A 17,019-nucleotide genomic window follows, 5' to 3' on the forward strand; every position below is an offset into this window, starting at 1 on the left:
GTCTTTAATTTTTCTGCATTTTTAACTCTCTTTATTCAAACAATGCATATTAGAGTTTCAAATTATGGATTTGTTCTTGCTCAAATATTTTAGCATGTGAAAGATGTAAGATAGTAAGTAATTTCAATTCTCTTAAAGTAACTCTGTTGTTATTGAGAAGTACTAGTATGCAGTATTGTTCAAATGGGTCAACTGACTTTAAAGAGGGTAGCACAGTGAATGCGTTTATAACTCTGTGGACATTACGTCTTATTTTGCTTGTTACTTGGGTTTGTTTTTCTTTTTTTAAATCTAATTTTACTGGTAATAACTGTTGTACTGTACTTGCCTTCTGTAGCAGCAAGAAATGACTTCCAGATCAGATTGTTTTGTGGAAAACAATGAAACCTAACTGACACATTGTTTTCAAATCATAAGTGTTAAGATTAATAAAGTACTGAGAATCATTCACACTTAAACAACTTGCCATTCTTAATACTTTCAAAGAAGTTGTGGGAATGGTTGGGAGTTGCATTTATTGTTTGTGTATTTTTTGTATTTATAGTTCTTTAACCCTCGAATGCTTTGTGGGAATTACTAGGTGTACTTGGTGGATTATGGACTTGCCTACCGGTACTGTCCTGAAGGAGTTCACAAAGCATATAAAGAAGATCCTAAAAGGTGCCATGATGGAACTGTGGAATATACCAGTATTGATGCACACAAGGGTGTGGGTAAGGATGTAAAACTCTGCAATAGGCATTTGCATATCCTTTTTTATAAATAAAAGACCTATAACTCAGTGCAGCAAATAAACAAACCAAGTTTCTGATTCTAAAAAAATGCTTTTTAAAACATTTTTGTTCTTTATGTGCTATGCTGGCATTTTTCTTTTTTTTCTATTTACTAACTTTTACTAATTGTGTTTGTTATGTAACTTCCTTAAGAATGCCTTAATTTATAAAGATAAGAGGTTCAGCATATTGCTTTTTATTAATGAAGTAGAAATGGAATAGTGCTTGGTAGATCTTGATAGAAAAATAGGTCCTGGCTTTAGGGGACAAGTAGTTGCTGTATCAATGTGGAAATATTTTTTATTTTACCTCAAGAAATTGTCATTAATTAATTAATTATGCCTGTAGTCACTGAACATCAAAAAAACAAGAATGAGAAAAGGTTGAATATGTAAAGGACAGGTTTATGTCTGATTAATCATTGAGGATTTATAGTGAATATCAACTTCATTTTCTTACTTCTTAAATTTTGCTTTATTAGCATAAGAGTGTGCAAAAATAACAGTTGTTGAAAATTACTATATACTTGAGGATACTTAAAGCTGAACATAACCAAAGACAACTTGATCTGCCAATTTGTATTTCTAGTTTAGTCTGTGGTCACTGTGTATGTAAATTGTTTTGGTGGGGTTTTTTTGTGGTTGCTAATTTCTAGGTGGGGTTTTTATTTTTTTTGTGAAGGCTTTGGGATCTGATCTCATACAGTCCTTTGTTCAGTTTTCAGGCCACATAAAATAATTCAGCATTGTAGAATATTTTTTGGGGGAGGTGGGGGTTTCAGCACTTTTACCTTTTTATAGATGAAGGGAAATAAAAACTATTTTGAACTGAAAGTCAATCACTTCACTAACTTGTTCTATTTTTTCCACAACCTGAGTACTTAAAAAGCTTCCCAAATTGGGATAACTGCAGCATGTCATGTCTTTGAATAGGAGAAGTTGATAAAGGGCTTGAAAAAGAAGTGATCCTTCCAGATGTAGGAACAATATTTTTCTCCTTCCTAGCTTTCATGCTAAAATAAAGACATAAGTAACAGATAAAGTGGTGTTAGCATTGTCTTAACATATTTATAAATCTTTACTGTTGTTAAACTGTGTGTGCTTTATTAACTAATGTTGTGGTTGGTTTTTTTGTATGTGCATCTGTATTTAGCACCATCGAGACGTGGTGATCTGGAGATCTTGGGTTACTGTATGATTCATTGGCTTAGTGGGCATCTACCATGGGAAGATAATTTGAAAGATCCAAATTTTGTCAGAGACTCAAAAATCAGGTGAGAAACTATTTGTTTTCATTCTCTTTTGAAAATGAAAATGTCTTTCTGTAGAAATGCTTTGTACTTTGAGTATGTTCCCTTTTGGTGAGTAGCTCTTGTTGTGTATATCTCCCATTTTCCTTTTGTGTCTCATGTATCCTTGACATGTAATTAAACTTCACTTGTACTGTTCTGCTGGCTTCTTTTGCATGTCTGAGATGTTTATTTTTCCACCGCAGTATTGGCACTTTTGAATTGCCATGGTGAAGCCAAAAGCACTCTTAGCAGGATGCAGGTAACCATCAGTCATCATGAGTCCCTTTAACACCATGCTCTCATGCATGTGGCAGAAGTGAAGGCTAAAGGGAAGTCTTAAATGACTTTGAGCATCATTCCAACTAGAGCACTACTGTTATGGGATTTTAAAATTGTTTTTCATTTTGTCCTTCAGCCTCAATATCAATGTGCCTTCGTCTTCCCCTCAGCCCAGATCAGCCTTCTCTTGTCATATATTTAATATGAAGAGAGCTGTCCCAGCGCAGCAGTTTCTGTCTCATTAACAAATATTTGATATTTAGCTTCCTTAGCATCAGCATGTGAGGATTGAAAATGGACCAGTTCTTTTTCTTCAGTCTTCTACTTGTTTTTGAGAATCAAAAACTGTTTCAGATGGCCCATCTGGCATTCATCAGGCTCTGAAATGTGCTGCACACCTACAAATGGCTATACTAAGTCATAACAGAGGCTTATGCAGTAATGTTTCTTGTATCTGACAGTGGCCCAAACTGGGTACTTAAACAGTTCATCGGAACAGGACAAGATTGAAAATTCAAAAGAAACAGTAGTTTTTATTAATTTTGTTTTTCAGATGTAGAGATAATATTTCCATTTTGATGGACAAATGCTTTCCTGGGAAAAATAAACCAGGTAAGAGGAGCTATTTTAAAATACTTGTTTACTTAACTTTTTACCTATTTTAATTATTCCTTTCAATCAGGAACAACAAAGTGGCATGAATTAGATTGTTGCTTAAGAGAAGTCTAGACTCTTTTTGGCTGCAGTTTTGTACCCTACAGACGCTCTGTTTTTTCTGGTTAAGCACAGTATTCATTTCAAACATGAGATGTGTAAATTGATTTTTCACAACTGAATTTTAGATATGGAAATTTAGGAAGTAGTGCAGTCTTGAAGTATACATTGTTCCTATTTGGCATAGGTGATTTGCTGAGTGCATTATTTATTATTTTTAAACTGACTCTATTAGAAATACACTTTCCTGGGATCTTACTATTTAGTTATTTTCCACTATTCCTGGTGATCAGAAGAGTTTTCTCATTCAAGTGTGACTTATTTGTTTTTTCAGGGGTTTAATGTTTCATGTATTATTTAGTATATGTTTCAGTCTTGAACTGATGAAGTTCTGAGATAACATTGAATTTCCTTTTCCACATTTTTAAATACAGACATAAGAAATACTATGTAAATAAGCATTCATTGGTGAAAATTGGCCTATTAGGGGTTTTTACGACTGACTGTTTTCTTCATTGCAATAAACATGTAAAAAACAGTGATGCTGTCATCACTGGGTAATGAACCTTGGTATAATTTTTTTCTAAAATGTGTAGTAAAGACATAATTATTATGAGTTTATAAATAACCATTTCAAGAATAGCATAAGTAGTGCATGCATAATTTCTGTCTCTTTTGTAGTAAAAGTGAATGATTAAAATGTTTTCAAATAGAAATTAATTGGAGGTGCCATTTCTTTAGATGAAATAGCCAAATATATGGAAAAGGTGAAGGTACTCAGCTATGAAGAGAAACCTGTTTATCAGCATTTCCGAGAAATACTTCTGCAAGGTCTCAAGGCCATTGGACAAAAAGATGATGGTTTGCTTGACTTTGGCTTGGCAGAGAATGGAGACTTTCAAAGAAATCCCGTGCAAAAGGTTTTACTCTAAAAATTTATGTCATCATTTATTGCACTTGGTTGAGTAAGAGTTAGTGATGTTGGAAGTAGGTGTCATAACTTAATCCAGTAGTAAATAATTAAATAGTGAAATGTTTAAGTCTTGGTTGCACACATTATTTCTCTAATTAATCTTAACTGATTGTTAATAAAAGTTAATACAGAATGATGTTTATACACGTACTTTTATAGTAGATAGTACCTGGGATAACAAAATTTGTATACCTAGAAATAATGATGTTTGAATATTAATTTGGTTAATTTACTTATTTCTTTAAATTGGTAAAACTCCAGATGGATCAAGGTACATGTAAGATTAGTCTAGTTTTTGTTTCGTATGAATTTCCTTTCCATGACTAGTTCAAAGCTTAGTTTTAAGTATGCATCTTTATGGCAAGTATTTGATTCTGAAATTCGCATATTGCTTTCACTAATCTATTATGGTTTTTTTGAGTCTTTTGGTAGGCTAGGGGTATTTTATTCCTTGTATTTTAGAAGCCTTTATCTCTGGACTTGAATTCCAATTTGAATACAGCATTAAGGACTTTTTAAGGTTTAGGGAAAACGTATGTTAAAGCAGCTTATACCCATAAAAAGGTGGTCACATAATGAAACAGTAATTATCATCTTCTACTTCAAACTGCATTTATTACTTCTTTATTTACTTTTAATAGTAGGTGGGCAGTTTATTGGTTCCTTTAGCATGAACAAGGGAACTGAGAATTACAATACAGAATAATAGTACAAGTATGTTGCTTGCTTACTGACATGATCAGCAGTGTGTCAGATGGGGGAAAAGCAGGAAAAAAAAATCCTGTAGGGTTCTAAAGTGTTCTGAAGATATATGTTCAGCATTTCTTAGATCTTTTTGCCCAGTAAATATTTTGGCTAAAATCATATAGCTGTGGTCTCTATACTAATACTTCCTGCTGAACTGAGTGCAAAGGTCCCTCCAAAAGGAGAGTTTGGTGGCATAAGTTCTGTTTCCCTTGTGGTTTGATATGGCTTGCGACCTGTATTTTGGGGAAAAAATAATCTGTCTTTAATGGTTGGCTGGTTTCTTTGCTGAGTAAGTTGGCCTGCTGCAGAGCCAGCATCTGTGACCTTTAATGTCCTTGTCCAGCAGAGATATCTGGTGCACATTTGCAATAGAATAAAAATTTCAGAAATCTTGGTTTTTTAGCCTGTATCAGTCAAGACCATTCCCAAAGGGTGGGATAATCCTTTTCCATAGGTTTTTACCTCCTGACAGCAAAAAGAAGTAAGCCTTTTCATTGGGTTTCTCTTGTTTTTATATACTTTGAGAACCGTGTGCATGGTCAGCTTACTCAGTTGTCACAAATATGAAGCACTTAGATAAAACAGGGAGTGCTACTGGCCCACTTGAGTAAGTGTTTTCAGCTGTATGCTTCATATTTCAGTGGACTTGATGCTACTTCATGCCAGCTACTGCTAGAGTGTCTGGACAGAGTAAGATTGATGGACATCATAACCTTCTTGCTTTTGACCAAACACCAGGACAGATGACTCTTCCTTCTATGTTGGGTTTTGTAGGCCTTGTAACAGCTGCAGTATAGGCTAGGGTAGAAGATGACTTAGTGTTTTAAAGATAAGCTTCAAATTCCAAACTTCATTAATAACTCCTCTCCATAAATATAATTTGCCATTGATCAGTAGCATTTTGCCTCTGAAAGCCAGGATCTTCTGTCACATGCTGAATTTTGTTTGACATCTTTAATGCCTAATTTGAAAAAGAAAAATGCAGTCTGGCAACCACCCTTGAGAAGATTCTGACCTCTAACACAAAATATCTATAACATTTTGTCTCTACTATCTTTTAATTACAGCAGGTCATAACACACCTATTCTTCATTTATTTTGGTGCAATCTACTGTAATATTTTCTTGATGCAGTGTTCTTTGACATTCTGAAGTTATGATATTTCATAGCTAGGAGATAATATTTCTAGCTTTTATGTAAATACCTTCTTAGACTGTAGGATTCTCCTGTGCTATCAGCTAATTGAGACATGGTGGGCATTTACATGTTACATGTAAACATGGTTGTTCTGGAATCTCAGTCATTCTCCAGTATTGGTATCTGGGTAAAAGTCACGGATGTCTGCTGTATTAAAAGTTAGCATTTTATTTTCTATATCATGTCTCAAGTTTCCCCAGATGTATGAGTAAATGAAACATAGTCCACAGATGTGCTTGAGGTTTTTTTGTTTTCTTTTTTTTCTTTTTTTTTTCCTTTTTTTCTGTATAGTAAACATGCTAGTTTGTGACTCTGATATTCTCTAGTAGTTGTAGACAAACAAGAAGCTAGTAGTACCACATATTGAAGGAAGTATTTCAAGCTCTTGACTAAATTATTTAGGGCAAGGACTACATTTTACTGTTGTTCAGTGCTGAAGAGTGTCTGGGAAATATTGCGAGTGAAGTAGCCTGGAAAAATACAGATCTTAGTGATTTGTGATTCCTTCTAATGTTCAGGTTCAGATGTGCAGGTGTTGCTTTTGTCAGATGAATGCTGCCTGATTTCTGCTGCTATGTAATTCACCTGCATCAAGATTAAGAAACCACTTTTTATTAAATAAGCTTGGAAACAAGATAAATGTATTTTGCTTTTCTGTAATATGTATTGAATATCTGTTTTTCTGATGAGCATTTAAAATGTTTCCTAGTACAATTGGGAGGAATGCATTATCTCTCATATAAAAGCAGTACAGTGCTGAAATAGTCCTCCTTAATTTTGGTCAGAATGAACAAAAGTGTCTGTGTTTATTCCTGCCTAATGCATCACAAATCTGCTGACATGCTAACCTTGGAGTCTTGGCTGGCGGTAATCAGGCCTGTGCACCGGCAGGAAAGATGTACCTAATGCACTCCATCAGTGCAGTTTGCATATGGAAGTTCTCACAGGGGAGCTGCCCTGTGCCAGCTGAGGGTTACCTGCCCACTGCAGTTATTGTATGTAATTATCGAACCAATCTGTTCAGCCCAGCAGGGTTTAGATGGTAATCATGAAGCAACACTTTGGAAAGGAAAGATGTAATGCACTCTCCCCTTCTCCCGTGAGCTGTGTGAAGTTGTAGCCACTTTTAAAGCTGTATTAGTAAAGCTCTAGTCTCACACAATTAAAAAATAAATAAAGAAGATGGAAAAGTAAAACTCCTCCAGTGTTCAATGATTTTCATGTATGCCTGATGCAGGTCACTTCATCTTTTGCAAAAATCATGGCTTTAAAACAATAATTTTCCTTAACTACTTCAGGAGTACTTTGCAATAGTAATATTAATTGTATATACAGATAATAAGAGTTCTGTTCATTTAGAAGTTTTAAGATAATGTACCTTGAATAGAGTTCAGATTTTCCAAATACCTCTCTTTGGAACAGAACCCATGGTTGCTATTTAAAAAAAAGTACTGTCAGTGAGTATTAGCTGCTTTTGAGCTGTGTAAAGAAAGCCTTAAGAAGCAAGGATCCAAACAAACTTGACTTAAATGTGATGTAATTTTTTTAGAAAACCCAATTAATATGAACTTGGGAAAAAATGTTATGTGTTCTTTAAGTTTTTCAGATTGTTCCTTTCGTAACATTTATTCAGTGTAAGATAAAATACCCCCAGGGTATGATCACAACACCTCATGTTTTCCTAAATCAAAATTTCAACTGCTAAAGTGATCTGCAGATTGGGGAACTGTTGTTTCAAATTTTGTATGGAGTAGTACCAGTATTCTTCTGTTAATACAGGAATACATTTTTTCTATGACTGGAGATGTTTTATAATATATAATATAAAATGAGGGAATACCTTGTTAGGATATTATCTGCTTTACATGGTCTTTCTTGCTCTTGAGTTCAACTGCTAATTTTTGGGTTTTTTTTCCAGAAAAGAAGAAAGGCAGCAGCTGCAGCCAGTGAGAGCACTGAGGCAAAAACGGAAGATACAGGAAGTCCAAAGAAAAAGAAAGCTGCTATTTCTAGTAAGTCAAAAGATTGTTCTGACAGTCACATGTACTGGTGTGGTGGGATACCTTGGCTAAAGTCCAGACCCACACACAGCCACTTGCTCCCCTCCTCAATGGGACAGAAGAAGAAAATAGGATGAGAAAACCTGTTAATTAGAACAAAGATGAAGAAATCTTTTACTGTTTACTGTTTTGGGCAAACCAGGGGAAATAAATATAATATATTGCAAATCTAAAATAAATTTGGATAGTGACAAATATTAAAACAACACCTTTCCTTCCCCTTCTCCCAAGCTCAACCTAACTACTTCACCCTAAACTCTACCACTCTTCTTGTTCAGTGCAGGGGTCCTGGAGGGGAAGTGTGCTGTGGTCTCTGCCACTCTTTCATCCTTACATTTTCCCCCTGTGGGCTCTCTCTTTTGGGTTGCAGTCTTTCAGGGGAGAAAAAAACAAAACTGTGGCCCAATTTTTTCAGGAGGTAGCCATTTTTCCAGGTTGTGCTCTCACATACAGGTGCAGGGGATATCTCTTCCATTCTGGGTCCTTCGTGAGCTACAGGGAATATGTGCTCTGGGACAGCAGAATACCACTTCCACTTCTGACTTTGGTGTTCTGTTGGCTGTTTCCCCCTCTTCTCTCTGCATGGCTACTCCCTTTCTACCTGTCCAGTGTTTTTTTTTTTTTTTTTTTTTTTTTTTTTTTTTTTTTTTTTTTTTTGTCCGTCCTTAAATCTTTCCACAGCGGTGCCACAAACAAATTTGGCTCAGCTTTGGCCTACAATGGGCTTGTTTTGAAGCTTTGGCCTACAGTGGGTTTGTACTGGAGCCAGCTGGAAAGGACTGTGTCAGGCACAGGAGAGCAGCTGGCCTCTCCCCACAGAGGCTAGCCCTGAAGCTGACCTCAGCTTACCAAAACCTAGCCACATAAAATATCCAATAGAACGTTTAGCAGTTCAAGTGCTTTTGATCTTTTGCAATTTCTTTTTAGATTAACTTTGTTAAATAAAGTTAAAATATTTCAACTTTCTATTTAAGAAAGGATTATGTTCCAATTAAGTAGTGCCCAAAGCTGGTGGAATTGCTAGGTGATAAAAATTGGTAGCTGAACTGATTTATTTTCATTTTGCCATTGTTCATTCTCTGCTCATTCTCATTTTTGTCCTCCTGTCTTGTCCAGTTCACTGTTAGAACACGCTGACTGCTCAGGATTCCTCTGCACAGAGTGTTAAAGCCAAGGGCTAATAGCAGCAGCTTCCAAAAGCAAGCATGTTTAAAGTCAAGGAAAGGATTTTCTATAAGGATAGAAAATGCTGAAGCTATTATTTCAACATAATTTGGCATAGTTTCAGTGCAGTATAGAAAAAGTCATGGACAGATAAAAACAGGATTATTAAAAATCCAATGTGAGAAATCTTCACTAGATCTGTATAGGGAAAGCTGGTGGTGAGTGTCCAGTTAAACTGCTTTATGGATCCAACCTTGTAGTGCCTTTATGTAAATGTGAACTGAATTCAAGTAATAGCAAAGATATTTTTCCTAAAGAATTTTTGATTTATAATTTTAAGTAAAATACCAGATGTGTCTGTGGTCCAGTAGTCTAAAAATAAAGCAGTAGGACTGAAGTCTACCCCAAAAGAAATCTCCTTGTTTAAAAATGGTTTGATAGAGTATTGCAGGATGGGAAACTGTAAGCTTTCAAAGACAGTAATGATATTGATGAGTTCTGGATTTACCCTGGTATACTTACTCAAACTGTGTGACACAAAGTGCAAGGAATGAAGCTAATGTTATTCCAGGAGTTGACTCTGCTTTGGTCATTTTCAGCTGTTCATATTGTCGAATTTTAATCATTAAGGCCAGTGATTATTTCTGTTTTTTGAATATGTATTTACTTATTGATGTCAGTTTATTATAAATTCTCTAGTCTGTCAGTGGCTGAAAAAGTGTTAATTGGATTATATATTCTTTCAAAGCCATGCTTGAAATGAATGATAGTTCATAGTTAGAATGATGCTGACACATAGTTAGTTCATAGTTAGAATGATGCTGACACAGTTTTAGCATTTATGCTTATATGATGCTAATGCAGTTTTAGCATTTTAGATATAATTTAAGAGTTTTAAACAAGATACTTAATACAGTTGACTATTTTCTGGTTGTGATTTGATACACATGCGCAGAACATACTTTCTTTTCTTATATTATACTAGTTTTTCCTGGGATTGTAGATTGAAATTCTTATAGAAGGAAATGGAAAAGAACTTGAAGAATTGCAATCCAGGTGGTAACATCAGCTTTTTGTAAACAATGAGTTTTTTTCAGGCTAAGTAAAGGTATTTGGGAGGCTGTATAGATTTTCAACATACATGAGAAAAACTTGCTAGTTCAAGAAAGTTACAGATGAAATGGCTCTAATTTCACCTTTTTACACTACTCAATTTGATGAATACCAAGTAGAGGAAGTATATAAAATGCTTTCAGGTGAAATGTGATACACGTACTTACTCATTTGGTTCTCTCCAAATTTGGAATTAAAAACTTTACCAACTATTACATGATTCATAAACCTGTGTTGAAGGAAAGGGCAACTGTTTCATAATAATTTCTGATTCTGATGCTTTTATAGTTTGAAAAGGGCTGATTATTATAGAAATACTTAAAACTGTGTTTCCAAATCTGACTAGTTTTGTGTTACCATGGAGTTGTTTCTGCATTAAATGGTTTTTACTGTGACTTAAAAAAAATCCTGAAGTCCAGTAAAATTGATATTTTCTTGATATCTCTTAGTTGTACAATTTCAGGTTGAGTCATACAGGAATGCTTTAAAAGTTGTTGAAATTCTATATTATTGGTTTCTAAGGGGCATAAATATGGTGGAATGGTGGTTGCTCTTCAGGAATTCCAACAACATCTCATAAATGTTTCAACAGAAAGCAATAGCAAGAGCTTTGCAGCCTCTTGCTGTTCATCTCATCAGCATTAACCACATCTGACTATGCAGTTTGTCTTGTCCAGTCCAAAAGATTAGTTGTCCCCAAAAGATCCTGATCAGCTCTGTGGCACTTTGAGTACCCTGAAGTGCTCAGTGGCCATAGGAAGTCTGCCAGTATTGAAGTCTGCTGAGGCAAGGAAGCCCCCCAGACTTGGAGGAGGAGGAAGAAAGAATTGTTTGAGGATCTTCAAAAGCTATATAAATTAGAAAAGGTGTGGTAGGAGGTGCTTTTAATGTTAAAGATTTTTAAATATTTTGGATAGGGAGGTTAAAATAGATTTGATTTACATTTAATTTATCTTTGTGGCTCTTCATGAATAGTAGGGTTTTTTCTGCAATTTGCAAGTGACAAATTCAGTGAGAATTACTTTGGACATGTGCCACTAATCATAATAAAGAGAAAAAATTAGTGTCCAACATGTAAAATATGGGAGTGTTACTGTGTACTTCTGTGTGTTCTGCTTGGAACACAGTTCTTTATTTAATCTACCTTTATATTTTAAGCTTGTTTCTGTGCAATATTTTTAGATCATTTCTAGCACTTAAACACATTTAAAATGTAAGTAATTTATGTTCCCTTTTTAAATTTAATGGGACTTTCTTGTGTTTGCTGCTAATAAGAAGTATTAAAACAAAACATCTTGTAACAAAAATTTTCCATGTTGTAAAATGACTTTACATGTAGAACTAAGTAATTTAAGAAAAAAAGTTTTGTCTGCTTTTTTGGTTGTTTTTCTGTGACCTGAAGATGAATTGCAATGTGTTGAACAAGTATTGCAATTCAAACTCAGATGTAAAATTTGCAAGTGAAATTTTTCTACAGGAAAGAAAAATCGTACTGCAGTGACTCAGATTTTTACAGGGAACTAACCTTTTGCAAGATTGCAAGTAATGTTTTGAATTAAACTGCCTTCCTCCTGCAAATTGCTGTGTGGCAAAGAGGAAGGTTAATTTCAGACACATGCTGCATGGGACGAATGATTTCTGTTTATGTACAATTGTGTTTTGAAATATCTTCAGTGAAGCAATTTTTGCAAATAGAAGTAAACCAGTTTCAGTTTCATCTGGAACAATTTTATATGAAAATTTTTAAAAGAACACTCATACATTTGATGTTATCTGTAAGAAATACAGAGGCATAAAGTCATAAATAATAGATTCTTGTGTTCTGATGTTTTTCCTTATGAGAATATGAAAAGTATTTGCTTTATTTGTTGCAGGAAAAGGAGTACTTGGCAGAACAGAGTAGCTAAAGCTAAGCTCATCTCACAATTTCACTGACTTTTCTCTATCATTCCCAACCCACAGTCAAATATTTACTGGAATTCAAGTCCATATTTGCATTCTTCTGCCCTCTCCTTTTTTTTCTGAGTTGTATTTCTGAATTTTGTAGAAAAAGAGCTGCTGTGAAAACAGAAAAAGCCAACTAACCACAACTACTATTTGTCACCCTTGCAATTTCTTCAGCAGCTTCAGAGCACTAAAAAATGCTGATCTGAGAAGAATTATACACCAGTTTTTTTCAGTTAGGCAGGAGTTCCCTGGCTGAACTGGGAAAGAGCTTGTCAGAGGACTCTTCCTTAAAGGAAGGAAGAGTTTTCTTAAAAGAAGACTTCATCTTTTTACAGTCTTCTTAAAAGAAGATTTTGTCTTTTATCTTCTTTAAAGGAAAAGTATCTCTTCATTGGCTCCATATTCAAGCTGCCCAAAGTGATTGGGGAATGTTGGTGTTCAACTCATTAAATGCTGCATCCTGGCCTAAGTTCCCATTTGATGTTTGCTCTGATTTCAGTTATTCTAACCTATGATGTAACTTAGAAGCCACCTAAATCCTAACTGATTTTATCTGCTCAGTTGCTGTGTTTTCATGCTTCCAAATCTCTCACTGTCCTCTTTTTCATCAAAGAAGGCAATTTAAACAGGAAAGTAGTGGCTTTGTTTTTACCAAAGGACCTTCTGTAATTTTATAAAAACTTAATTTTTTTTGCTTGAGCACAGTTTTATTTCTTAGTCGTAGGCCTTGTGTGGTTCTAAAACAGTGTACGTAGAATTGGAAGATGAGAGGGGACATCAAGAAGGGATCTGCTCTATATACCAGTCTAATCAATTTAAGTTGGTATTAATCTTTATAGATGCTAATATTTTATCTTTAAACCTATGTGATTATTCTAAAACTTCCCTGGTCAACACCACTTGCATTTTTTAACTGTCCTTACTATTACAAAGGATTTAATAAGGGGGAGTATTTTAATATTTTATTACCTAATATGCATTTTCCTTAAGCTTAGTTGTTGTTCTAGCCACTGTGGACATGAAAATCACACTCATTTTATGCAGCAACCTTTTGCACATATGTCTCCCATTTTTCTTTTTTTTTACTCTCTTCAGATAAACTAGTTAAATTCAATGTTTTCTTCTTGTTTTTGTTAGAGAACTGGAAACCACTTTTTCTCCCCATTTTTCTCAGACCTTTTTTGTAAGACAGAGCCCAGAACTATACACAGTACTTCTGGGTTTCTTTTGTAAAGCTTTGTTTTGCATTGTTCTTTGCCTCCTTGACTCACCCGACTTTACTTATTGAGCTTCAATGATCAGTTACTCCCACTGCTCAAAGGCTGTTGTCTTAAGCAAGCAGCTTCTTTCTTCAGGACTTCCATGAACTTCAGTTTTGCTTTTCTTTACCTGTACACTTGACATGGATTGTGGAATTATAGATAGTTTTACAAGCAAGAACTGAAGTAGTTAGGCATGCCATCTTCAAGGAGGAATTTAGGATTAAGAATTAAAAAAAAAATTACATGACTAGGAGATAAAAATATTTCATTGTTACTGTACATGCAAAAAGGTAGAAATTTTTATTGTGTGTAATATTTTTTTGTCAAAGTGACTGCAGTTGAATGTGATTCACAAAAATGAGCAGTGATGTTTTGTTTTCTTCCTTTTCCCTGGTAGTTGGCATGAATCAAAGTGCAGGGAGGTTTTTATTACTGCTTTTAGGTATGGTCTCTTTGAACAATCTGCCTGCCAGATTTACTAAGAATCTTATTTAGGTGGAATTATTCCTTACCTTTGTTAATAAAATATTGTCAATTAGTAGCTTGAATCTGTAGGCACAGTTGCACTGATAGCTGAGCTGATTTAACAGCTGGCATGGCCAAACAGAAGTCTTCCTTTCTTTTTCACCTCTTTTTCTTCTACCTCCCCTTGTATAAACTCCATTCAGAATGCTCTAAGATGCCACATTTCACTAAACTCTGAGAATACCAGACCAAATTTTGTTGCTTAGTGTCCTACTTTCAGCTGGGATAGAGTTAATTTTCTTTGTAGTAGCTGGTGAAGAGCTGTGTTTTTTGGATTCAGTGTGAGAGTAATGTGGATAACACAGATGTTTTGGCTGTTGCTGAACAGTGCTTACCCTAAGTCAAGGACTTCTCAGTTTCCTGTGCTCTGCCAATAAGGAGCTTCACTAGAAGCCAGGAGGGAGCACAGCCAGGCCAGCTGATCCAGACTGGCCAGAGGGATATTCCATACCATGGAATGTTATACCCAGTATATAAAATGGGCAAGTTGGCTGGGAGGGGCCAGTTACTGCTGGGAGTCAGGCTGGGCATCTGTCAGTGAGTGATGAGCTCTTGTATTGTGCATCCCTTGTGGGTTAGGGCTTTTTTACATGTGTGATAATTAATCTCTTTCTTTTTACTTTTTTAATTATTATATTTTACTTTATTGTAATTATTAAACTGTTCCTATTTCAACCCATGGAATTTTTTTTCCTTTTTCCAATTCTCCTCCACTTCCCACTGGGAAGGGAGGGAGAGTGAGTGAATGAACTCTGCACAGTAGGTAGTTACTGTCTGGGGTTAAATTGTGATCCCAGAGCTGGATGAGCTTAGCACAAGGTCCAAAAAATAGCTTAATACTGGAAAGCATTATAAAACTTAAAGTTGGCACATGGGGAGGAAGGAGGGGTGTAGATTTTGTAGAGGATCTAATTCTTTTGGTAAAGATGAGCTAAAAAAATGACTCAACTCCATGTGATGATACTCTTGGAGAAGTTGAGCTGAACAACATGTTTTTCAGGAGAAGGTCAGTGTCCAGAAATAGTTGTAGATTCTCCTCTGTCCATAGCATATTCCCCATCCCCACTTAAAGCTCAATTAAAGGTTTGATTTGAGCTATACTTTTAAAAACTAAAGTTTTTTTCTTGTGATTTGTTTTTGTTATTTTATTTAACACACAGTCGGTCTTTTTGTTTCGTTTGAATTGCAGATGCGATTGCTGCCAGAACCCAGAAGATGACCTCACCAAAACCCAGGAAAAGCACAGCAACCAGAAAGAGAGTCAAGAAGTAAATAATATATGGAGCAACAACTTAAGTTGCTCTGTGGCTCATTTCCGATTTTTTTTGTTGTTTTTGTTGGTAGCACTGGAATATTTTTCTTTCCTTTTTAAATGATGAATCCTGTAAAAACATGGACTGCTGTTTGTACCTGTTTTTGAAGAATAAATGTTTTATTAAAATATTTGCATAATTTATATACACGTAAATACTAATGCAAAATTTTGCCAACTTCTGAAGTGGGGATGTATTTTTATTCTTTATATACATGAATTCATGTCTTAAAGGCAAACTAAAAAAGAGTGGTTTTTTCCTGCTTTGTAATGTAGAGATAAAGCCTTATTTAATAGTTTCATTATGGATACAGTATAAGAAACAGCAGTGTTGCATCTGATTTCTCACAGTTCTGAGTAAAGTCATATTGGTGGTCACTTAAATGCACACTGAGATGAAATCTGAAAAAGCATAAATAGCTTTTAAATATGTTTCAAGTGTTTGAATTAAAAACAGAACATAAGGCAAAAATCATCTCCTTCCATTCTAGTTTGTATAAAATGCATTTAATTCTTTGGAAGACAGGTACTGAATTTTAGCCATTTTTTTTGCATAGTATTTGTGTTTCTATCACTTTTCCAATTGTTCACAGTTTCTCTGGAAAGAAAGAGACCAGAATTTCAGACAAAGGGCCCAGGGCAAAGAAAAGAACCAACCAAAAACCAATGCCTATTCTCAACCACCCCCTCAGGTTTTCTTTTTATATTAGTGAAAAGACTGGAATGTAATTGTGAGTAACTTTGTGCAGGATATAGTTGCAGTGAAATGTTGTCTTACGTCTGCTTCCCACAGCAATAATGGTTTACCTTTTTAATACTTGAGGAACATGTAATCTTCTAAATCCTTTTGTACAAATACTTCCTTGGTTAGCTTTGAGTCTTCTCTTCAGAGTTATTAGTCAAAAAAATAGAGTGTTGGATTCCAGTGTGAAACACTGCTACTTTTCCTATATCTACTGCAACATACACATAATAAGGCATGAACATCATTCTATCAGGGCAACTGAAAGTTTGGCAAACCAAAAGGAATCCATATGAGCCAGTGAGAGTGTATTCGTGTGGATGTCCAGCTTGCTTGATTGTATTATGTCTGAGTAGCAACTCATGAGATTAAATAAATATGTTGTAGTGTGAAATGTTGAATGAATGAATGATGAGGTTATGTTTTGAAACAAGGGAATACGTTGCTTTGAAATAAAACTGGAATACCATATTAAGAGGTGCTTTCTCATTTCTGTTGACTGTTAGGCTCGTTTTCCTGGGTATTAGCAAAGTGTGGCTGACAACTTTAAGTGTAGCATTTTCTTCATTCCAGATGTAAAAATAGGTTTGCTAAAGTCTCTCTCATGTTTAAAACTTCTCAAATCAAACTATCATTTTAATGACTTTGTTTAATCATTTTGTTCAGAAAGTGTGTTACACTGTTCTGAATAGCTTCCTTGTCACATACTCAAAGTTAATGTCATTCTTTTGTACTTCAGTTGTCTGACATTTTGGTTTTTTTAGTAACTTATTTACCAGTAAACTTCCTTTGATTACTTTCCAAGTTTTCAAGCAGTGTGTTTTCTTTTGCCACCACCAAAGCCAAATGGAACAAACAGTTATTTCCATATATTTGAAAATATTGTTTTGAGGTGTGAATTTCATAAGCCACCCGTACCT

General features: G+C 35.0%; 1 protein-coding gene across 1 annotated transcript in view; it reads left to right on the forward strand.

The window, feature by feature from the left end:
• The window catches only part of VRK1 (VRK serine/threonine kinase 1), a 30,966-nt gene extending 14,070 nt beyond the window's left edge, over positions 1-16,896 (forward strand). Inside the window, exons 8-13 of the mRNA XM_038138959.1 lie at positions 581-713; positions 1,926-2,046; positions 2,897-2,955; positions 3,799-3,977; positions 7,893-7,986; positions 15,235-16,896. Of these exons, the coding sequence (XP_037994887.1) occupies positions 581-713; positions 1,926-2,046; positions 2,897-2,955; positions 3,799-3,977; positions 7,893-7,986; positions 15,235-15,317 (669 nt within the window). The 3' untranslated portion in view covers positions 15,318-16,896. The remainder of the gene's footprint in view (positions 1-580; positions 714-1,925; positions 2,047-2,896; positions 2,956-3,798; positions 3,978-7,892; positions 7,987-15,234) is intronic.
• The last annotated feature ends 123 nt before the right edge of the window (positions 16,897-17,019 follow it).

The sequence above is a fragment of the Motacilla alba genome, chromosome 5 (genome assembly GCF_015832195.1).
Source record: "Motacilla alba alba isolate MOTALB_02 chromosome 5, Motacilla_alba_V1.0_pri, whole genome shotgun sequence".
In the NCBI taxonomy this organism is placed as follows: Eukaryota; Metazoa; Chordata; class Aves; order Passeriformes; family Motacillidae; genus Motacilla; species Motacilla alba.